Raw genomic sequence first — 24,147 nt, 5'->3', positions numbered from 1 at the left:
ACTGTTCATAAATATATTCCTGTGATGCAGTTAGAAGTTTCTATGGTGAACAGAGAAATCAATTTTTCACCTTTTTTCCCCCCCACTTTTAACCAGGTAGACAAGAAAATTGTCCGCACAGAAATAGGAGTTCTACTTCGCCTTTCACATCCAAACATTGTAAGTTTAACCATGTTCAACTCCGTGTCCTTTTTAAAAATTCTTTCTATTCCTGAGAGCTCCATATTGACTGTTGTAGTCCTGCATATACAGACTTGTGAGAGCCTTGTGTTAAAGTTTTGAATTTTCCTCATACGCACATTAGCAGCTTGTTATGCAAGACTGTAAAATCATACTTTAAAATAAACTATTGATGTTCTGAGAGAATTTAGTGGAAAACTGTGCAAAACAAATTCTATAAATGAAAGGGGATATGGTATTATCAGTCCGTGGAGGGTGGGCAAGGTTTTACATTCAGCTTACTCTGAGAGATTGTCAGACGAGTGCTGACAGGTACTAAGGAAAGCAGTTTCTAAACCTCATGTGTTACAGAGAGGTTGCTGAGGTGTGAGGAGTATGAAAACAACAAAAAGAAAATGCAGAATAGACAAAATTAGCAAAAAAAAGGAAAAGAAAAAGAGAGAACTTTTACAATAAGTTGGTCAACTGAAGGTAAATGACACCAATTTCAGCTGGTCCTACCTTCTGTTTTATTTGCTGTTGTTTTTTTCCTTCAGTTGGCCCTGTGATATGTATACTCAGCAAATGAGAAAATCATTTTTGTTATCTTTTACCAGATAAAACTGAAGGAGATATTTGAGACCCCGACAGAAATCAGTCTTGTTCTAGAATTGGTCACTGGTGGAGAGCTGTTTGACAGGTGAGTGATCTATATGCACCTCATTCTACACATTGCACAAGGCTTCTCCGCTGCACATACTCTCCGGGTTAGTAATTACTGGAGTTATTTCATCAACATGTGGTTTATTCACATGCATATTAAGCTGCAGGACTTGACTTCAAATACACATTTGGAAATGTTATTACCAGGAGATCTTTTTGAAAGGCAAAATGAGTTGAAAATGGAGGAAACTGTTAGTAAATTCTAAAGAGTGCGTACTGTTGAAGGGAGGGTTCAGAAGGTGCGTAGTGTCAGGGTGTGCTAGACCAGACAAAAGGCAGGAAAAACTGGCAAAATCACACTGGCAAGTCAGCAAAAAATGTAGGAGGTGGCAATCATCCAGCCAGGAGACCTGTGTTACATCAGATAAAAAAGATGGTAAGCAGAGTGACAAAAAAGAAAGACTCTTTGGCATTAATTGTATTTATAAGACTTCTGTTTTTCCTAAAAACATTCTGCAAGATAGCTATTGAGTTCTGAAGGTAATTTACTCATAATGTTGCACATTCTTGCAGTATAGGTGCCTATGTATAAAAAGAGAAAGTCTGTAATACGGTTGGGTAATACTTTACTTTTAGGCATTTGTTCTTTTAGAACAAAAGAAAATATAGAAATGTATATATAGAAGCATTTAATACTGGCTTGGGTAAGTCAATTAATTCACTGAAGTAATCTAAGGAAGCTACAGTGCTTTACAAATCATGCAAGGACAAATTATTTAATCTTCCTTCTTCTATGATTAAATTTTTAGTATTGCATTTTGTTATATAAACATGCATTGAAGACTTGGTATGAAAGGCTCTTTGACCCGAGAAAACAAAAACATATCTTTTTTTTGTAGTGTGCTTATAGCTACAACCTTGAGATGAGCTGTTTCTGAAATGTAGCAACAAAAGCAACTCCTCCTGTAACATCTTAATTCAAACAGAAGAAAAATGCCTACTAACTCAATGTGCAGTGGAAACAGTTAGGAGAGATGTGCTGCAAGTGAAGCAACCGGTGCCCAGTCCTCAGCTAGAAAGGACCCTTTGCAAGGCGTCTTACCTTTCACATAGCCCTTTGTATGTGCACATGGTTTTGCATAGGATATTTTTCAGGAAAGCTGAGTACTGTACAGGAATCTCTGCTGGGAAGTGTTTGCCAAGGGAAAATAAAAGTATGCCAGTGAGATGATTGATTTCTGAGTAGGCACCATATGTTTGGTAGAAGAGCTGAAGATGGAGCAGTGCACGTGATCCAGGATAGGGAATAGCATTATTTTATGGAACTCGGATTTAGTGTTATGACATTTTCAGCATTCTATAATCTTCTACTTGGGCTGTGATTATAGGATTTGAATTCTATGGTTTGATCTTTCCCTAAAATTGTGCACTTAATCCAAGAGTTTAGCTGTTACAAGCTGCCTGATCATGCCTAGAACAGAAACAAAGCCATTTAATAACTTTCTAGAATCACGGTGCCCCCTTGTGATGCTAGGAATGAGCACTAATATCATGGGAGCTCTTCTGAATTAAGCATCCTACTTTTGTCCATATACAATAGAACTGAAAATTTTGGCAATAGGTTCTTATCTGAGCTGTGATTTGGAGGAAAAAAAACATAAGTTATTCTCAGCTGTTAAAGCTGGCAATAAGAAAGTGACCGGGTTTAGTTCAGCTGGTTAGAGCGTGGTGCTGCTAATGTCAAGGTTGCGGGTTCAATCCCCGCATGGGCTATGCTGAGGGCTGGACTAGATGATCTCCAGAGGTCCTTTCCAACCTTACCATTCGAATTAGAAAATTAGACAACTCTGATTAGACTTCACTCTTCAACTTCAGTCTGAAAATAATTTAATAGAAATACGCAGCCAAGATGTTTTGTACTAATAACATAAATTAAATGTTGGCTGTCCCTTTCTTTCAGCCAGGCTGAAGGATTAATGCTCTCACTGTGCTATGCAGTGACAGTGACTGCCTCTGAGTTTTAGTGAGGGAATATTCAGCTTTTTTCCACAGGGCACGCTTTCTCCCTCACATTTAGTCTTTTTTATTTTATACACCTTTATTTCATGCCTGAGGGAAATGTTCTGATTTACCAAGAGGCCTCTGTTTGTGTGACTCCATTTCTAGGAGGAAGCTGACCCACACTGGGAAATCTCCCATTTGACAGCAAGGTAGCATGGGGTGCAGTCCAGGAGCTACCAGCACATCAGGAGAGCTCCCTGTGGCCATCCTTAGGACAAGACTGGACAGCCAGTGGGCAGGCAGGACTGTCCTGTGGCTAGGGACTGCCCCAAGGGTTTTAGGCAGACAGCAAAGTAACTTCTGTACCTTGAAGGAGTTACTCGTGTGCCTCTTCCAAATTAGCTGTCAGTAGATGACAGCGCGAGACCTGTTGCACAAATACATCTGGTCTCCTTACTCTAAACATCTGTCTGTATTCATTGCTATTACCATTACTACTAGTCTAAATAATATGCAGCTACTTTTTATCTCACTATTTTACTGCTCTTTCTGCCACTCCAGATTTCCATTCATTCTTCTTTTGCATATTTGATTTGCAGATGAGCAATTTGTTTCACATATGCTTTCCCCTTATTGTGAAGATGACTTTACAAATACTTAAGATCTGATTAGTTTTCTGGAATCATGCTAGCATTATTTATGCACTGCTAGTTTCATACCCCTCTAACATAAAAGTTCTGGGTAATAAAATTACTCATTTCCTTCACCATATTTAATATTTCCATGAAATCATCCGTGGTATGACTAAAATGAGTTTTTATTATGACAGTTTTGCAATTGTGTTACCCAAAAGGAGATAAATTCAAACAAAAGTATCCATTATACATCTCAGTTAACATAGCAGAAATAAGGCTGGTTTTCTAAAGGTTATTTTTCTAAAGGAAATCTTTTCTGCAGACTTTATAAATCACAGTCCAGGTCATAACCTAACATGTAATGTTCCGCCATCCCAAACATAACACATTTAACTCTACACCCAATTTGAAAGGTTTTATAAAATAGAACGTTTGCATGATGATTTTTGTCATCCCAGTAAGTGAGCAGTAACAAAGGGCTTTTGAAGACAAAGCTGTATACAAACTGACCCAAACTTAGGGAAAGGTGCGGTAGGTCTAAATGAACTGATACTTCAGCTATTTCCTAATACCCTTCTCCAGCCCAGTTCTAGCCCTTACGACTTTGACATTTGTTTGGCCCTTTTGTTTCAGTCCCGTGTGTTTAAAACAGCAATGCATGCTTTAAGTGCATTTAAAACAGTGGTGTTTTGACAGGGTCCTGAAGGACAACTCTCCTGGATGGAGCTGAATGCCCCAGCTGTAGTGTGTCAAGCAGCATATGGCAGTGTTTCTCACACTGCCAGAATACTGAGGGTAAGCTGCTGTCACACAGGTCCTTGCTGGGGCAGGTTCTTACTAAAAAGGCCAAAACAAAACAAAAATAGCATTGCTGTTCAAATGCATGGCAGAATGATCACACTAATGTTTACCCCTGCTTTCTCTGTCTGCCAGCATAGTCTTTTAAAGGACCTTTAACAAGCAGTTTAAATGAAAGGAAAGCTAAAGTTGCTCTGGTCTATACTGAAGTTTGTTTGAAGTATCCTTGTAGATAGGAAATTGCAGGACCAGAGGAAAGTGGTAACCAAAGGCCAATTTTCACCCCTCTCTTGCATCTTCCTTCTCACCTTATCTTCTTAACAAAGCATGCTGCAGAGCCGTAGTTCAGAGCATAGGCACATTTTTTATGTGAGAGTTTTGAGTGGTGGGAAGAGAGAAGGAAATGTGTTTTATTAGGTTTTTGGATGACTTCATATTATGCAATATGAATTGAATTGAAACAATAAAGTAATAAACATTGTGTGGGTACATTTAAAAGGCAGATTTATAATCAGAAAGCTGTAACATTTCACCTCTTCTTCATGTAACAGGAGAAAGCTAAAGGCAGAGTTGACTGCATTAACTCAGTAAGTGCTCTCAGATAGATGCACTGAATTATCTGAATTTGAGTTCAAATAGATGGAATCAGACATTTTAATCTGAATCAAAAATCTCAGTGGAAAAAAGGTTTAATTCAGTGCCTTTAGGGGAGAGCAGAATGAATCTACTGCACAAAAATTTCCAGGGAAAGGTAGACCCTGAGGTTGCATCTCATTTGTATAGGTAAACGGTCTGTTAAAGTAATTGCTTTTTTTAAGCATTTTTATTGATAATCAGTAAATCTTGAACTGTTCAAAAGTTTGATTAGATAAGTACCCTGTAGCCTCTTCTCATTTTACTGTATTAACCCCTTTGGTTATTATTATGTCTTCATTTTTCTCTATAGTTCTTCCTTTTTAGAATAATGATGGTTCCTCTTAGGTTTATTTCAGTTTCATTCTTCTCTTGTCTGTTCCTTTTGCCCATTTACACCTTCACCATTCTTTACTTAAGCGTAATTTCTTGATACTGTTAACTTTGGCTTTCTTTTCTATAATACCAGATTTTTGATGACTTTGTTGCTCTGGCTTTGCTCCTACCAATAAACCTATGTATTGTGTCAGGCAGTTACAGGTTTTGCAGCACAATGAAGTCTGATTTCTGTCTTTCATGAGCTATCTTCTTTTGGGAACTGGTCTTTTTTGTTCAGATTTTATTGATATTTATTGCTTTTTGTTTCAGTGCCTGATATATATCTTTTTGAAATGCTAATTTCAGCAAAAAACCCACAACACTGCTTTAACTTCATTTTACTCAGAATGCCTGAAAATTAATATGAATAGTTTTAATTAGCCTGTTTTTTTTTCTCTTTGAAAATGTTATGGCAGTCCATATGTTCTCCTTGTCTGAACTTTCATGCCTTGACCACAGACTTTTGTTTCTTCCTTTGCTTGTTGATTAAGCACGCTTAACATTATCTAAAAATATTGCTTATGGTTGACATACTCTTGACTTGCTTCCATTTCAAATTTCATATAATTTCCTTTGAGACATAAGTTTAAGCTGATACTACTTTTCAAAAAATCCCTGAGGCACACCTCCTTGTTTCTGCTTGTGGAAGTTGGAATTGCTGAGGGACATCAAAAGTACTAAAGGAATTCAGGAGTCACTGAAGTGTATGCCTTGTAGTAAACTGGTGGCAGAGAGCATCATCATCTTCATTTTAAGCACTTCTCTCATTCTGTGGTGGCAGCTTGTCTCCTGAGTGTGAGTTAAAAGGGTCCTTTGGACTCCCTTTTCCACGTGAGCAAGATATAGTCCCTAACTCTGGACTGGCAAAAAAAACCCTCTGACTTGACACTCCATTCTTTAAGTAGTGAAAGGCAGACTTAACACATAAATTATCTTTGATAAAAGCTCCCCTGGATGTCATAGTAACTCATTCAATGTCTCTTCATTTCAGCTGCAGTAATGTTAAAAAACAGTAATTTACAGAATAAAGAAATGTGTGTTATTGTTCATTTGCATTCTTTCTAGAGTTTTTTTGGATATTTCCTTCCTGTACAGAGTGGTAGTAATGTCTTTAAGCATGTTTATGGTCAGCATCTTACTTTCTAACACTGGACAGAATTACTCTAAGCAAATATCTACTTGACTGCAATGTTCTTTCAAGATGAAAAATAGTCAAATTCAAGTAATTTTTTGTAAATGTTTATATGTGATACAGTGTTTAGAGTATGACCAGTGCATACGCTTAGAGTTAGATGAAACGTTAAGAACCAGAACACACAGACACTTTTGGCTTTATAAAAGAAGAAACAGTACAAGCTGTGATGATGGTGCAGTTATAATACTGCTTGACTTTTAAAAAGTGTCTATACCTGTGCCTTCTAGTGAGAAAAGAGTCTCCTCTGAGAGTTTTACTGGCTGCTTGCCGCTTTCTAAATGTGAACTGATGTAATACTAAAGCTTGCTGACAGGAACATAAAAGCAAACCAAAATGTTTTAGGAAACAATATAGTTATCGAAATATTCAGAGCACCAAATATTTGTTCTAAATGGTAAATAAGTTCATATTGTGAAAAAGATCTGAAAAACAAATCCTTTTCAGATAATGCACTTCTCAGTTCACCGTTGAACTTAAAGATACCTAACGTCTGGAGCAAGGAGTGTGTTACCCATCCATATACTGTAGGAGGTGACAAAGCCACTGTAGAAGGAGTGATTCAGGTCAATCTAAAATTGTCCTGAATTGGCTAATGAGAAGACGCTTAGGCACTGAGACCTAGAGGGGTATAATCTCCATATACGTTTTTATTCATTAGCCAAGCAATGTCCTGTTTCAAAACTTGCTGGCCATTTGTCTACGTTTCATCCTTGTTGGGAAGTAAATGATGTCCCAGAATGAGCTTGAGGGCAACGTGTTTCAAATGTTGTGACAGCTAAAGCTGTGCTGTTATGGCAGGCAGGGCAGGTTATTCACCTGTGCTCAGGCACTATCCTCAAACAACTTCCCTCACAAGCTAGGGAATTAGATTTAGCTTCAGTATTAGGAAAATCCTTCTTTTAGCAAATTTGGCTAGAAGCTGATTCCTTCTTTATAACAAATTTTGACACCTGGAAGACCTTTATCCTCTTGCTCTTTTCATATTCTGGAGTAAATGTTCTCAATTCCTTCAACCTTTCATCCTTGGTCATGTTTTCTATGTCACACTTTGTTACTCTCCTTTGAAGTTCCTCCACATTTCCACACCTTGCTTAAGCATGCTGCCCGAGGCTGGACAAAGGGCTCCAGCCGAAGCCTCACCGGGACTTAGCTGGGTAGCTTCATCAGTTCCTTCATTGCTGCTCTTCCCCGCCTTTCCCCGGCCGCCACATCCTTTGCAAGCTGTCAGTGATTCTGCTTCATCACCTCCCGCGCTAGACAGAAGCCATGAAAAAGAGAAGGAATTTAGCTTCTGGTAATGTTGCCTTACATATTTGTGGGTATAAAAAAAAGAAGTAACACAAAAACATTTGCGTTTGACAGATTAGTTTGAACTGCCAATTTATGAGCACTGGAAAGAAAGACCATGGTTTTTAAAAATGTCTGCTAAAATAAAGCGCTTGAAAGACGAGCCTGGCTTTTTGAAAATGATAAGCACTGAACTGTTCTTACCGACATCAGTGCAGACAGCTGGGTGATCAGTACTTTTGAAGATGTGGCTATTTATCTAATCTAACCTTTTAATGTATAATTCCTTATTTAGCTACAAGGTTTTTCCTGTTCTAGGGGAACACTGAGTGGGAAATACAAGACAAGTAGAAGGGGAGAGAAACCCTTTGTATCAGATGTAGAGAAAGATTCCAGATTTCTTAAGTTCTCCTGTGTTGCCCTGGTTATCAGAAATTATCTCTCACTTTTTAATGATGGAGGGAAAACATGTCCTGTATCAAGTATTAATTGATATTATTAAAGTAATTAATAGTATTAAGGGTATTAAGTAAAAACTACTTGACTTTGATTCAGATTCAAGCCCAATTCTATATTTCCTGTATTCCTTCTTCAGATCATGGGTGGACAGTCACTAGTGGCAGTAACTGCTGTTCTCCATTGAATTATAAAAACAGCCTTAAAATAGGGGAGAATCAGCAAGCTGAATCAGATCTATGATATTTATATTCATTACTCTTCAACGCTGTAATGTGGAAAATGAATATTTACAGAGAAGCATTACTTTCTAACTAAACAAAGGTATCAAAGGAACAAGGGATTGAAACCTACCTCAGTACAGATATTAGCCAATGTATCTACTCATTGTGAAGGTATTCCTTGTGGAAACCTTTTGAACAGAATAATGTCATTTCCTTTAGCCAGTTTCTGACTATTTTCCGGTCTTATCTTGTAGAAATGTTATCATTTCATTTTAAAATGATGTTTGCATAAGAATTACTTAAGTGATTAGGTGCAGAAAAAATACCCATGCCAACCAAAGAATTTTAGATAAATGAAAATTTATTATGCGCAATGAGAGATTTTAAAGAATGGTAACCCTCTATTGATGCTGGAACAGGTTTTGTAGCCTTTATGTAAGCCAATGTCTCACTGAGGCTGTATATGGTGTAACAGGATGCAGCCCACAGGTAACACGTGATACAAAAGTTTTGGATAAAGGTCTGCTAGAAGTAGAATGAAAATGATCCTGAAAAGCATCTAGTCTTTTTCTGATGTTGTAAAATTTATGAAGAATGATCTAAAAAAATAAAATACAGAAAAGGCATGAAGAAAGAGAAAGAAAGTAGGGAATTTATGAAATAATAGAAAGTAAGAATAAAATTTTATAGTTTTTGAAGGCTAAATATATTTAACAGGCCTTTTGCAAACTAAATTATATGGCTCTAGATTCATATAATTTTGAAATGCAACCAACTCCACCATGCAGAGAAGTAATATTTATAGTAGTAATATTGAATAATTACTGAAAATTACAAGTTTTAGAATGACTGCTTAAATTGATTAGCATAAAAGCCAACTGCATTTGTCAGTCTGAGAGAAAGAAAGGACTTTCTACGCTCAGATTTCAGACTAAGTCAGAGGATGGATCGAGTAGCCTGTGTAGGAAGGAAGCAGTAAAGTAAAGTAAAGAACAGAAGTAGTAAATTGAGAAGAGGAGGGAGGAAAAAGTCAATTTGTTAAAGTGGGTAAGATTTCGTTGGTCACCAGGAGTCATAAGAATAGCTTGTATTTAAGATTGCACTAATGTTTTTGCACTGGATCCCCATACCCAAGAAAAACATAAGAGAAAGAGACCAGTTTTGTCAACAAAGAGCTGGAGAAGTGCCCGTTTGTTGCACGTTTTGGTTCCTCTTCTGAATTAGTTCTTCTGCCTGCTGGTACTCTCAATTACAGGTTTCTTCAGTCATGACTATTCAAGACTGTGACAGGGCTGTGGACTGTGCTGCACCAGAAAGGAGATACAACCTTTCTTTTTTCTTAGCTGAGAGATTGAACTTTTTAAGAAGTAATGTCAAATTATGAATGAGAATTTAAGGTATTTTCAGCCTTGATCATTTGAGAATATTTGCAGCAGTATTCACTTGGTTTGCATTCCAAAGTGGAGACCAGCCTCTTCCCTGATGGCTGTCTGGGATGTATAGAAATTTAGTTTGTTCATCAGCACGTCTGCCACCCTTCTCAGAACAGCTGTTGAGCCAGAAAAAAGCATTTCTGCCACACATCAACTTAAACATATCTCCTGCCAGAGCAAGGTGGGCCTCTAGCATCAGTCATTCCTGCAGTCAGGAGACGTTGCTCTCCCCAGGTGGCTGAGATCTCTTTGCATTTGTATTTAAGGGCTAGATAACGTGTTACCAGGGGCTACAGTGAAACCCCCCCCCCCGGAAAACTAAAGGATATATTTTGTCAGAAACCTTCCAGTACTCAGAGGGAAGAAAAATAGTAGAAAGACTGGATGGGAGCTGGCAAGCATTACTGCAAGTTGTTATATTTCTCAATATATATTGAAAATATATTTTTCAAACAAATTATGTATATTATTCATGCATGCTTGGAAAGGTAAGATTAAATCAGTCAGCATTTTGAGAGACTTGATGCTTGATGTCATGGCCCCAAAGAATGCACTATGTCCTAGGTGCCACAAAATCACTTACTTTCTAATATGTAGCTAAAACAATATTCTCTTAATGTACAACTAAACGACATAGTTACATTCCCGTAAAATGCACTGAAAAGAGTCTTGAGCTGACGGAATCACTCTGGAAATGTTATATGGTGCTTTCTTTAGATTTTTGTTTATTGAAAAGTTGAATAACTAAAAATTTCTGATGCAATATCATTTCAAAAATTAAACTTAAAGTATTATCCATTATAAAGAAAAGTAAAACCCAAAAGTTCTGCAAAAAGTGAAGGGCATTTGAAGTCATGCAAGCTTAATTTAGTACATATAAACCCCTGAAATATTAATACTTTCATCACTATTTACTTTGTTAGGTGTTTGGCTATGTACAATGTAAATAACTGAATCAGCATATTTCAATAAATGCATATATGCAACTATAAAAATATGATTCTACACAAATGTGATTAGAATATGAATAATGTATTTCACCAATGTCATATGCTTGCTTGCTCCAGAGTGTCTTACTCAGTTTGAATCCCTATCTTGACTTTATTGATTGTGATCCCAAATTTGGCCTTTTGGCCTACCTGGCTCCTTCATATATGTATTAAAGACAGTATTTAATTAGCTCCTTGTTGTCATCGTTTCTTTCTTCTGAACTCTCAATGAAGATTTCATCTTTCTTCATCTGCGCTTTTCTTAAGGAACAGCCTGTAAGCAAGGTATAATTATGTTTCTTTTTCATAATGACAAAATAAGATATGCCTGTAGGTTTCCCCTCCCCTTATGAAAAAAGGGCAATAAGGCAGTGTTCATCTGCAGGCTGAAACCAAAATATTCTTGTGAAGGAGAGGTTTTGTCAGTCTCAGGTAGGAGTGCTGTGTAATAACCTACCATTTGCCTCCTGCAAACTGTCACATGGAAGATGCAAAAACACTTATGCAAATGATCTTCTGGGATTAATATTGTATCTAAAATGCCGGAGAGTCGTCTTCCAGTCCTCTTTCTTGTTGCCTTGCATAGAGCCAGTTTTGAGTTTTACAGCAGAGTGCCCTTAAAAATAAGTTTTCATCTTTAGCAAGTAGTATGTCTTATCTCACTTTATTGCTGTTACAAAAGAAAAGGCTTTTTATTTGCTAGAATAATATTAGTTAAGAGTAGATTTGTATTCACAGTAAGTCTAGTTTCTAGACTTCTGAAAAAACTAGAAGGTAACTGCATGGGACATAAGCTATGCACATGTAACCTAATGGGATGAGTTGTGTGCAAAACACTATTTTCTACAGTTGTTTTTTAATGCTCTGCTGAAGCATGACCACACACGTCATTACGTTGTGTCTATTTAGTATATAGTGTAAATTCACAAGAGCTTTGTCTTTAATGTCCACGTACTACTTCTGTTGTGTATTTAATGTTATCAATATTGACATACAGTTGTCTGAACTATAGTTGTCAGGCCAGGGTGGTCTGATCTTCTAAATACTGTGGATAGGACGTGAGTTTTGAGCACCTCTTTGATTTCTGTTGTTTCAAGGAGTCAGGTGATTGGTAGTTCTCCTTCCGGCATGGGGATGGCGTTGGCAGGAAGCTAGGAACTTCTTTGATTTTGGGGAGTGGAAGGGAATGCAAGAAATGAGGCTGCAGTTAGGAGATGTCAGTTTTTTTCTTTTGAAGTTGTATCTCCTTAGAGAGGAAAGAATAGAATGAATGTTAGCTATTAGACTGTATGGTAAAATTAGAAATTCATCAGTTCCAGAGAGAAATGTAAATTGAGTCATTACTGCATTGCCATGTTTTTCCCTGATTTTAGTCACGTACATGGGAAAATCAGAGAAATTTAAATGCTGCTGCTTAAAGGAGCCCACCCTTGTGCCCAGCACGTTTCTGAGGCCGCGTGCGCAGGGTGATCTCACCACCGTTCTGGTGTGCTTGCTCAAGGCCCTGGGAGACGACCTGTTTCCCCTGCCCACGAGTCGAGGGCTCTCCTCGCTTGTGACGCTGCTGTGCTCTGGGATATTGGGATTAAACCCAGAGCACTTTTAGCAGGTTGGCATTCATGCAACAGTTCTACATGCGGCCCTGTGCTTTGTGGGGTTTTTTCTTGCAGGACATTATGGAATATATTCTAAAAAATAGTATGGCAGCAGAGGGTCAAACTAACACAGCCCCCCTCTTTTAGGGAAAAGGACCTACTGGTGGCATTGGTGAGTGTAGGAAGGTAGGCTGGTGATCCCACTGCAGAGCGTCCTGATCACGGAACTCGTTAGCATGAACAAAATTATGTGCATGTTACACGAGATCCCAGAGCTAACAGGAGGAGCAGTTTTAGTACCTTGTTACCAAGTTTGAAATTTCTCTTGTTAATGTCTACCGTAACTTACTAACGGTTGTAAGCTTAACAGAATTATTATACTGTGAATGCTTTTAATACTTAAAATCCTGTAAAACAAGGTTTAACGTGCTTATTGTGCCATGGAGGGAGGAGCTGCTTTGCATCAGGGAAGGTGGGACAGGGAAGAAGTCAGTATTCTCAGAAATGCTTGTGAATGCTAAAGTCAGGAACCCACCAGCTAAGCCGAAATATCTTTTTGAATTTAAAAGGAGGAAGAAGACAAACTAGTGTATATGGAGGATAAAAGACCCAAGTGGGAGGGCCACTGGCGCTCAGTTTGCAGAATAATCTACCAGAGGAGGCGAGTTCAGAGACCCTGAGATAGCTACAGAGGAATCCTACTTTCAAGCATAATACAGAGTTGTACTGTGTATTTTATTACTTTTTGTAATCTCCCTCCTAAACTTGAGACTAAAAGCCTAACATAATTTCCTTCTCGGTAAACTTTATTGTGTTTTGTTCTTCTGGGGGCAAGTTCAAGTAATCTTTCCACGATGGTTAAAACAGATTACCAAAGTAATGGAAAAGTGAATCAGTACACATGGGATGGTAGCTGAAAGGCTAGCAGGAAAAACATTGATAGAAGTAAGCCCCTCCAAAATTACGCAGTCGAGAAATCATGGCAAAATGGAATAAGTCCTATTAGAGAAGGTTTGCTTGCTGTTACCTGGTAACAGATAGGTAGACTTAAAAAAAAAAAAAAATGTTATCTGTGAACACAATGAGTTTTAAGGTAAAGTAATTGTAGTTGCTTAGGACAATCCTATATAGACTATTGTCCACAGTGCCATGTTTGCTAGATATGTCTTTGGTAGATTATTATTTTTACATTGATTCATATTACACCAAAGGTTCTAGAGAGTAAATAGTAATGTTCTTCGTGTGCATTTAGTCAAAATTTTTCTTGTCATCATAGTAAAACTGTAGGGGATTGCTTTAGAGGTAGCTCAGTATGAGTCTAGTAATTAGCAGAAGAGAAGTGGTGAAAAAGAATGCTGCAAAAGGGGAGTGGGGACAAAGGAGGATACCCTTATTGGCACAGACTGAATCCTGTTCTGGACCCTGTGACAGAAGGTTTCTAGTGGCACTGAAGACTGTTGACTTCACTCATTACAGGTTTGTTATTTTCCTGATTCATGAGGCTCTTCCTGCTTGTTTTGTAAAGTTAGTTAGTGTGCTTGCAGTAGATCACTTCAAAAAACATGTAACTAGGCACCACAAGTAGTGCTTCTAGGACAAAAGCTGTATGTGTTTTCTTGAGCTTTGAAAAATCAGTATGGTATAAAATCAAAACTTCAGGTCAAAGGTACTTCTGATGTAACTTTCTGAGGGAGAACTATTGTGTTTAGTTAGATGTACTGGTAAGAATACTGCTATACTTTTTCTTAACTGGAGCATTAATAAGTTTTAATGATAGATCACTACGCAAATCAGTATGTTCTGTTGACCTTGTTTAATTGAACTGTGCATTTATTTTTGGGTTCGTTCTGTAATGGCAGTTTATATTCTGGAAGAAGGTGTGATGTAAATCCTGAATCAGCCTCCAAACTCTGTGTCACTGCTGGAGTTCTTCTGAAGCAGTTCTAGTAGTACACCTGGGCTTTGGGAGGGAACTCCATTCACCTTTGCTGCCCTTTATGGATATTTCTGAAATGCAGCAGTTTAGAACATTGCCTTAAGAAGGAGAAACATTTACTGGGTAAATGTTTTATCATTATAAGGTTCCAAGGAAATAACATTATTAAAGAAGAAAGTTGGGGTTTTTTTGTTTTAACATAATCGAACCGATGTAAAAGAAAAGGGAAAAGGAGATTATCAGAGATCTTTGAAACAGATAAATATTACTGAACTCACCATAAGCTGCACATGGTCAATACGTTTATCAAATCAAGGTATTAAGTGTAATGTATATAAAATAAACATAGTATACTGGAGAGGTACATTAAGAAGTTTTGATACAAGCCCTTTCTTTCGAGTCCCACCTTGAACAATTCAGATCTTTGTGTGGACATAGCTGGGATTTTTGTTTGTTTGTTTTTGTTTTTTTTCCTAAATGAGGGGAATAAAGGAGTGCTTAAAATGGCCTAAGTTAACTACAAATGTGAAAAAGCTGCTCCTAAAGGATACGTGGATTGTCTGAGGGTAACTCAGGTTCCCTGAAGTTTAACTTCTATAGAATTCCAAAATGTTTCAACTGAAAGTGTGTATGTTATGAATTCCTAACTGGATTGGTATTTTAACTCCAGCTTCTTACTTAACTGGGAATCACAGATAACCTGGATTACAAATGGACTGGTTTTTATTCTTTAGGGAGCATTACAGACTCCCAGGTGTACGTAAATTTGATTATTTTCTAGTTCACTTTTCAAAATAAGCTTTTACTTACACAGTTTATTTACTTTAATCCTTAACACACTTTCTCTTGTTGCTTTTTCTGTAGGATTGTGGAAAAGGGTTATTACAGTGAACGCGATGCTGCTGATGCTGTTAAACAAATCCTGGAGGCAGTTGCTGTGAGTATTATCTAGCATCATCTGCTCAGCACCTAATCTTTCACCTATGATGACTCAATAAATGCTTAGGTGTAAAAGAAGCAGAGAAGTTCACTGGAGAATAGTCCACACAAGTTTCCTTCGATCATTATTTTTATATTGATTTTTTTTTGTTATGGTAGTGATACTGTGAAGGGAAGTAAGTGACCTTGAATGGCCATCAGCAATACATTTAGTGCTCATCTGTTAGAGCTGAGTGAATGTTCTTTGCCTTTATGCAGTGTCAAGAACCTGTGGAGTTCAACACTGATACTTTAGCTCTAAAAGTAATCTGAAATCACTGACACTTACGTAATCTCCCGTTCATTTTCTGCAGAGTACGTAGCCGTAATTTATTTGGAATTTTAAACAAAAGAGAGTGCATTACTCTGCCTCTCACCTTAGAAGGATAATAGATTGGCTGAACGTGTTAGATGGTGCAGAGGTATACAAGAATTCAAGTTAGAGATTCGTGCAGAATGTTGCCATGAAAACAGTTATGCTTCATTTGCAGTCATTGCCTGAAAGTGAACCTTCACACTTTTTGACGCTGTGCAGATGCATTCAGAGAAACAATGTTCAAGGACACACAGCAGGGAAGTGTGGACTCCGGGGAAGGTGGATAGTATAGGTTACAAAGTATCTAATCAAAAATTAATTTTCACCGTTCTTCGAATTACACATAGTCAGGATGACAGTAATATTGAGAGAGATCAGAATAAAGTTTGGGGCCAGTAGGTTGTGCAGTGCTTAGTATATATTCTTCCTCTACATTTTGTGTGATTTTTAAAAATTTCAGGTTTTGTACAGTTGTTTCACATTCAAAAAAGAGAGAAACAAGCCTTCCATGGCCCAGCATAGCTTAGAGGAAGGTATAAACGTCTTTGAGACAGTAAGAGGAAATCTTCTAATAGTTACATTTAGTATTGCTGTACTTTATCAATATTTATTAGTCAGTTGTAACTCTCCCATCTGATTTCACACTAGAGTTCACTAGGCCAGCAGTCAAATGCTGGGAAAGTGCATAAGAAATTAATTAGTCAAATTTACAGTTTACACGCTGGCATTGATCATTCCCGGTGCGGAAGAGAGGGGTCATACTGGACAAGGATAAACAGCCCAGCTGGGACACTCAGATGACTTCAGAGTAATAGTAATGCAGAGGCTGTTTTACTTTGTGAAAGAGAGATGCACACGAAAGATTTTGCCTTTTGCAGTGCCTGGTAGTCTAACTTCACAGTCAGTGAATATATTTTGGTTTTATCCAGTGGCACTGTGTGGTTGTATACAGCAAATGTTTGAAGTGAGATGGTCGGGTAAGAGACTGTGAAGACCTTGGAGTAGATACAAGTGCTCATGGGAGTGCAAATAGTGCAAGTGGGAAGGTGACTGACTTTGGATGTATTCCAAGAGTGCCAGACTCTTCAAACAAGCCCCAGCTGTCAATCTCACAGAGAAGAGAGGTCGGTCTGGAAGTTTTTTTTACAGTATAGTGTTGGCCAAAGCAGGATCTGTAGAGATTGCCTAGGGAAATGGAGAACATGAAAGGAACTGTCTTCAGGATAGGATTGGTGGTGGTGATTGATCTCCGTCAGAGGTACTCAACAGTGAGCTAATATGATTAGAGTGACAATATGATTATTCAGAAAGAAGAGACTGACTCCAGCATATTTACCTGGGATGGTAATGAACCATCTCATTGTGAAAAACTCTCTATAAATTATATTTGGTATTATCTGTAAGCCTCTTCACAATAATTAAGAAACAAGAACAGGTGTTTCCTGCAGTAACATGGCACACTGCAGGACCGTCATGTTCACTTCATGCTGCTTTCTGAATTATTCTGACTGCATACTGAGTCACTCTCATCCAAAGTAATCTAAATTATGTATTTAAATTTAGTGCACAGCATAATGCATTTGTATAAGCTTCTTAAATTTAGATCAGATTATTATTTTATGGCCAAACTGTTCTTCCAATAGGATTGTACCAATTAAGATGGTTCTACATTATTTATCATTCTTTTGCAAAAATTATGTTTTGCTGAAAAATGTTTCAGCTCTTTATTTTTAGAGCCAGGAGCCAGATAAGATCCTCCGCTTGTAAGAATTGCAATAGCTTGGTTGAAATCAAGGGAACAGAGGTGAACAAAAGCTGAAGAACTGACTTTTATATGAGCATGCAATAGTTTGTTTGGATTTTTGTAGATCCCAGTACTAGATCCCTAGCTAGAAGAGGTTCTCTTGACTTGAATTCTTACAGCTGACACTGAACATCCATGCCCAAGTGAAAACTGTGGAAATGGCAGTTCCCAAACTGAGGACTTGGCTGTTGTGTGAGGATTTGAATTCCAACAGAAATATTGTTGCAGAATGGGATTTGTGGGCAGCACTGGAGTTACCACTAGAAACTATCTGGAAATATTGCTGCAGAAGAACAGTCTTTCCAGAGTGAAAGAAAATACATCCCTAGATCATTCTTAAAGAATTGTACAATTCACTCAGCAGTCCATGCCAGCTAATACCCTACTGACACTAGGTGGACATTCTTGATCTTTGCAGTTGTTCAGTAATTGCTCGTAGCAAGAGAAGCGTTCAGCCTTAGTTTTGTTAAACTCTTGAGCTAATCTACCTACTTGTTTTATAAAGCCCTCATTAAGGGCTGTTATAATTTTGTAGTAATGGATCTGTCTTCACAGTATATCATTGACGTGGGAAGGTATTACGTCTTCATTTAATGAAGGGCTGCCTTTTCAGAGAGACTTAAAAAGATGTAATCAAAAGTGTAGTGTAGTTTTCAAACATATCTGAGCATCTGTGTTTAATTCCCTTTGAAATTATTAAACTGAATGGAATTATACTCTCTTTAAAAATATCCCATAAAGCTTCTAGGTATATCTGTTTCTGTAATACCTGAATGCCTGAAAGCCTAGCTATAACTGGCTTACTGAGATTAGGCAACAATGCAAAGCAGCACAAAAAAAAATGAATCCTGGTCTTCTAGGTTATAGAACAGCATCAAAATATCAGAAGTGTTCCTTCCCAAGAGTAAAGGAACCAACAAAAAGTGTACTGTCACCGCTGCCTGAAGACCACAGAATCCATTTTGCCTTTTTCCATGATTTTTCCTTCTGCAGGTGGCTGCATCTTATCTGTTGTTCCAGATCAGACTACATTTGCTCTGAGAAGAAATTACCCTTTTTTCTCTCTTCCACGTCACCTTTTCTCTTAATCTTCCCTTGTTTTTTGTCCAAAGAGACTACTTCGTTCATACAATAAACGCTTTGCACAAAACTAGGGCAAACCGGTGCTCATCTTTTTAGCTCTTTGGTTGCGCATTTCAGACAGGGAGGTTTTGTTCCTATCCTAGATATCAGAACACAATGAATTTCATTTATGAAAGAGGATGCATTTGAAGACAGTCTCTCTCAGCGTATCATTGTCCTTTCTTGCTTTCTCAGAGGATCAGATATATACAGTACGGGGTTTTTTGCTCACTTATTCTATAAGCAGTTTTTCTATTTTGTGTCATGAGTTTCTGCATACAGCTATCCTGGGGCCCAGTCTAACTTGCAGAAAGAATTATTGGTGTTTGGAAAGTTAAGTCACTTCTGAAATGTTAGTCAAAAGAAGACACTGAATCATTTGTTTGTAAAGGACATTCTACTTTCAGTTGATTAAACTTAAGAAGATGACTCTAATTTCTTTTTATGTGTACTTTCAAAATCTTGTAATTGTCACTAATGATAAACTACAGTCCTTTTTGCCTAGTCTGCATTAGTGTCAAAGTGATAGCTTTCTACTTCAGGGTTAAATTATTTTTTTCACTAAATTTAAATTTGCAGTTATTTTTAACAGTTTACCTTTTGTAATTAGGGTAGTTAATGGCATGTCCTTTATATTTACTTTTGAATTCATCCAGCAGTCTTTAAGTTAATTTCCTGTAAAAGGTGGTTTTCTTCTGGTTGGCTATTAACTTGTCTAGATTAGAACATATTCCTAAAGCTATGTAAAGCCCCCCCTCCATTTTCATTTCTATTTTTTATTTCAGTTTTCTGCTGCTTTAAACTTGATTTATGCCTACATTTTTAGACCTTTCCTTGTCAGCTTAAATTCACAGGGAGTATGCTGAATTCTCAACTTCCACAGCAAAGACAGAGGGCACTTAGCCACATGCAGGTTTGAGAGCGAAAATGTAGATTAAAGGTTTATATTCACTTCAGTGAACTTTGATCTGGCCTATAATGAGTCATAGATAAGAGCCAACCACAGATATGCAGCTTGCAAAGATATTTTACAGACCCTGGGGCCTTAGTATCTCTAAGATTTAGAGCCTGAACCAAATGAAACAATCAGACTTTAAAAGATCAGTTGAGACCCAGGAGAACTGATTAAAATATTTGGGGATTTTAGCACCCAAAAGACAGTGAAGAGTAGATAAAAATTAAGAAAAGGTTTTATCTTTTCCATACAGTCATTGAATTAGTGCTTATTGTAGATGTAGGTCGTTGATGGATTTTAATTTTAGCCCCCGGCTACGAGGTTAAAACTAGCCAAGGTGAAAATGTCATGGATTCAGGAGTTTGGACGTGGCAAATGTGTTATATTATCAATATATACTTCACAGACGTGAACTGACACACTGTCAACAGGGGTAAGTGCATTGAAACACATCAGAAAGAAACCTGGGGTTTAATTCTGTATAAAATGAGGCCTCCTCAAGACAAATTCCACACAGTTAGTGGGAAGAACAGCTATATATCATATCACAGGATAGAGGCTGATATCAAGTAGTAAGAAAATACTGTATGTATTGGGAATACTGTATGTAAGAAGAGAAATCTTGTGCATAATTGTAGATATTGAAGAATTTTTACTTCTAGTGTTTATAAGATTTTGCAAAAGGTTTCCACTTCCACATATTTATACTTTTAAATCTATCCCTGATGGATTCTGAGTGTGTTCTGTGCTCTCTCTGGTATGAGGGAGTGATTTTCCGAGTCTCTTCCTAAGTGTGCTTCAAGTTACAGTTGTTGTTCTGATCTGATTTGATCAGAAACCAGCCATCTCTGCTGTTTTCAGATGAAGGAGAAAGCATTTTTAGCCCCATCCCAAGGGGAAGGAGAAAGTTCTGTCAAATTTTCCTCATGTTTGCTCAAAAACGGTATTTCAGTAGCTTGGCAAGTTTTGGCCCTTGAGGGAGCGTGCAGTTTGGGGTATAAGGAACAATTCTTAATACCGTCACTGTGGGTTTCTGCTAAGGAATGCGAGGTTGTACCATGTCCTTTTTCAGCATAGTCTGCTTTTGCCATTTTCTTTATAACCCCTCAACTGGAAGAAAAGCACACTGATGGTTAGTTTTCAGATTTAACACTAGCACTCTACTGTTGAGCACTCTGTTTTGGCAAATTTATATGGCAACATTTTGGAAAAATGATGACTATTCGATGTCAGAAGCAACACACCAGCTATTTGTAGTTAAAAACACAGTTTGTAAAGTAATTTGGGGTGCACTTGTATTTATCCCCTTTTTTAGAAAAAAAGTTATCAATATGTAGGGAAAAATCTGTATTACCTTTATGGTAATTTGTGCCAGGAAAAATACAATATAGAAAGTTTGGACAATAAAACTGTTTTCTTTCTTTGCCCTAATTCTCCAACTGCCTCCCATCACTGAGCTAGCCCGGAGCTTGCTCGGGAGGTGAGGCGTGATCGCAGAGATCGGCTTTGAACCCTCGCAGGGTGCAATGTCAGTACCTGTGCCCGTGTGCTGGGAGTGGTTGCTGTGCAACTGCAGCAGGGGCCCTGGGCATCCCAGAGGTGTCGTTTTCACTTCAGTTTGGTATCAGAGCAGAGCTTGGGATATTCAGTACTGGTTTTTTTATGGGTGCAACACAAACCTGAAGTCTTTAGTATACACATTTCTTAGAAGAGTATCAGCTGTGGTATCCTGGAGAGCTGACTGTGTGAATATAATGTTTTGCCTGCCAGATTTCTCCATATGTATCTTTTGCTGGGTTTTTGTTTGTTTTAAACTTTTTCGTATAACCTGTTTGGTGGTTCTGTCACATCAAACATGCTACAGATGGAGGATACACAAGACGTATCGTTATGGGTGCTGAGTTGTCAGGTGAGATCTTCCTGGTGCCACAATATGTACACTTGTCTCCTGACCAGTTCTCTGTAATGTGACCTCTGTCTTTGGCTGCTACTTTGCTTCTGATTCAGCAACTAATGATGACTAGGAAACTCCTGCTAACATAACTTTCCCTGGGGGCAATCCTTACGCTCCAGTATCCTTCTGTCATCAAATCTTACTCAGCATGTTCTCAAGCTCTCGTTCTAATCTCCTGAAACTCTGACTTGTGCAGAAATAGCAAGAGGGTATGTGCCAAATTGTGCATATTGCTAGGCTTCTTCATGAGCTACTAGTATTCCATATACCTTTCTCTTCTTCAGAGGAGGATTGGGAGACAAAAATCTTTGAGCGAGCTTCCTTGCTGGACATGGGAAAAGAATTTTGTCTGGACCTCAATAGAGAGAAACCTGTTCCAAGTGGAGCACTCCTCCCTTGGGGTCCTGTCAGTTTAAAGAATAAGGCAAAAGCAAAACGAAACAGCCTTTTTTCTGCCCTTTGCAACTGAGTGATGTTTTCTCTTGGGGGGTTGAGAAGAACGAAAGAGGAAGACGTACTCCCCTGTGTAACCAGCCACTGAGCTGGATTGCTGGGCTTGCAGCAGTTGTAGTGTCAGCCTTGCAGTTTGCACTGCCAGCGCAGTGGGTAGGATAAGCCTGTCAGTTATCATGAAGAGCTCTTCTTCCAAGAAGCAGCTGTAATTCCATCACACTGCTGGCCCCTGTCCCATCCGAGTTCAAGATAGACCTTAGGAGGGAAGACTTTTTGGATTAGTGTTCAAAGGTTAGGGCTTCTGCTTACTTTAGTGTTGAACAATGAGGCAGTGCAGAACAGCGGCTTTTAATGTGGGGAAACTCCGGAGTACTGGTGTAAACACCTGTGTGCATTCAGATCTGAGGTGTTTTCCATTTTCTAAAGGGGGTATAACTTGAAAAGAAAGAGGAGCAAATTACTCCAGCAATGAGTAATAAGTCTCATTGTGTTTATTTAGAAATGTCTTCTTAGGAGTGATCCAGTGGTCTTATAGAGTCTTGTTTTGGGAATCTGCACAGAGACATGAGAGGAGCTTTCTGTGTAACTTCTGTTATGTTTGGATTAGTATTTCGTCCTTTTTGTGAGCTTGTCAGTCTCATGTGACTGTCAGATTCAGTGGGTTTAATGGAACCCTAAATATAAACATTCCCTTATGGTGCAAGTAGTACTTGGGCATTAGTTTTGTTTCAGGGATTTAAGGGCAAATGAGTTTACGTGAGATCTATCTGTAACAAAATAACAGAAAATTCAAATTACTGTATATTTGAGTTCTGCTGCATTTCTTGAAAACGCTTTTTAAATACATTTTGGAAAAACTAACTTGTGGTTAATATTAAGGAATCATTTTCCATTTTTAGAAAATATTAATGAATGATAAGACCATGACATGGCTGGACATGTACAAACTGTGTTGGTGTTAAATAGATATAATTCGTTTTACTCACTTGTGAAAATGATCTTACCCAAAGGATTACTAAAACAGGTTTTGCAGTAATTGCACACTGCTGAACTGGGCAGCGTTTGAGGATAGTGGGTCCATCACTGCAATATGTCACTTGAAAAGAAAGTTAGCAAGATACTTAGTGTCAGTTGCTAATTCTGCTTTTTTCAGAAATCTGACCTGAAGTAATGAGGCATTGGACATTTTTCAAGTCCCCTCCTTTTCTTGTTGTCTTTTCCTGGTGCTTTATGCTTTGTTTACAAACATAAAAAATATACCTTCTTAATGTTCAGTCATTGACACAGAAACACAGGAGAGTACTGAATTTTTAATTGCGATACTAGGTTAGATGCCAAATATTGTGATGCTGCCTGCCTGAAGAACTAGCACCTGATCAGTAACTGAAGCAATATTTGTGCATTCATGCATTATATTTCATTACTTCTGCAACAGATGTCTTCAGTAATGATCATTCCTAGCAACATCCTTAAACTCAAAGAACAGATTTTTTTGTAAACTATTGTGCTTTGTTTACAAATTGCTAATGTCAGAAATTTCATGTTAAGGACATCTATGTGGCTTGTGGCAGTATGGCTTGCAAAAATTGTGCACATGAAGCTTTTCAGAGTCATGCAGAAATCAGATTTATCTTTTATACATTGCCAGTTAAATGCCTAACTGGAGTTATGTCTAAGTGGATAACAGATTTGCATGCGTACATGATAAGCAAGTATGCGATACATAAATCTAAGAGCAATTTGAAAATTATACTGAGAACGTCTGCTTTTTATTAAAATAAATTTATCAAAGTGTCTGTAAACCTCTAATTACAAATTAGGTTCTGTCATCTGTTAAAGCAGTGAGATTATTACTGTTCTTTGAATGTTCTTTTTTTTTTTTGCTTAACTGAAAGATATTTTGTTTTCTTAACATTAAAATGAATATACAGCTTAAAACTGCAAATCTTGCTGACTTGGGCAATAGAAGTGACCGCTGTTTCCCCTACATGGTTACCCCATATTCAGGGGTGTAACTGCATAATTATATTCACTAGGTAAAATGCATGAAGATCTGAATCACACACGTTATTTTGTGCACTCCTGATTATTTCTATACATTGTCAGAAACAAAAGGAACGAGGGCAGGCAGGTTGACATCAGTACTGCCAGCCAGCTTTGCATCCCATGCGTCTGTCTGTGCT

At 37.9% G+C, this 24,147-nt stretch overlaps 1 protein-coding gene across 1 annotated transcript in view; it reads left to right on the top strand.

Moving 5' to 3' along the window:
• Positions 1-24,147, top strand: part of CAMK4 (calcium/calmodulin dependent protein kinase IV) — a 166,291-nt gene that overhangs the window by 90,512 nt on the left and 51,632 nt on the right. Inside the window, exons 4-6 of the mRNA XM_062600488.1 lie at positions 97-159; positions 777-859; positions 15,247-15,319. Of these exons, the coding sequence (XP_062456472.1) occupies positions 97-159; positions 777-859; positions 15,247-15,319 (219 nt within the window). The remainder of the gene's footprint in view (positions 1-96; positions 160-776; positions 860-15,246; positions 15,320-24,147) is intronic.

The sequence above is a fragment of the Rhea pennata genome, chromosome Z, assembly GCF_028389875.1.
Source record: "Rhea pennata isolate bPtePen1 chromosome Z, bPtePen1.pri, whole genome shotgun sequence".
NCBI lineage: Eukaryota > Metazoa > Chordata > Aves > Rheiformes > Rheidae > Rhea > Rhea pennata.
The sequence above is the reverse complement of the archived record's forward strand: the minus strand, read 5'-3'. Positions and strand labels throughout refer to the sequence as shown.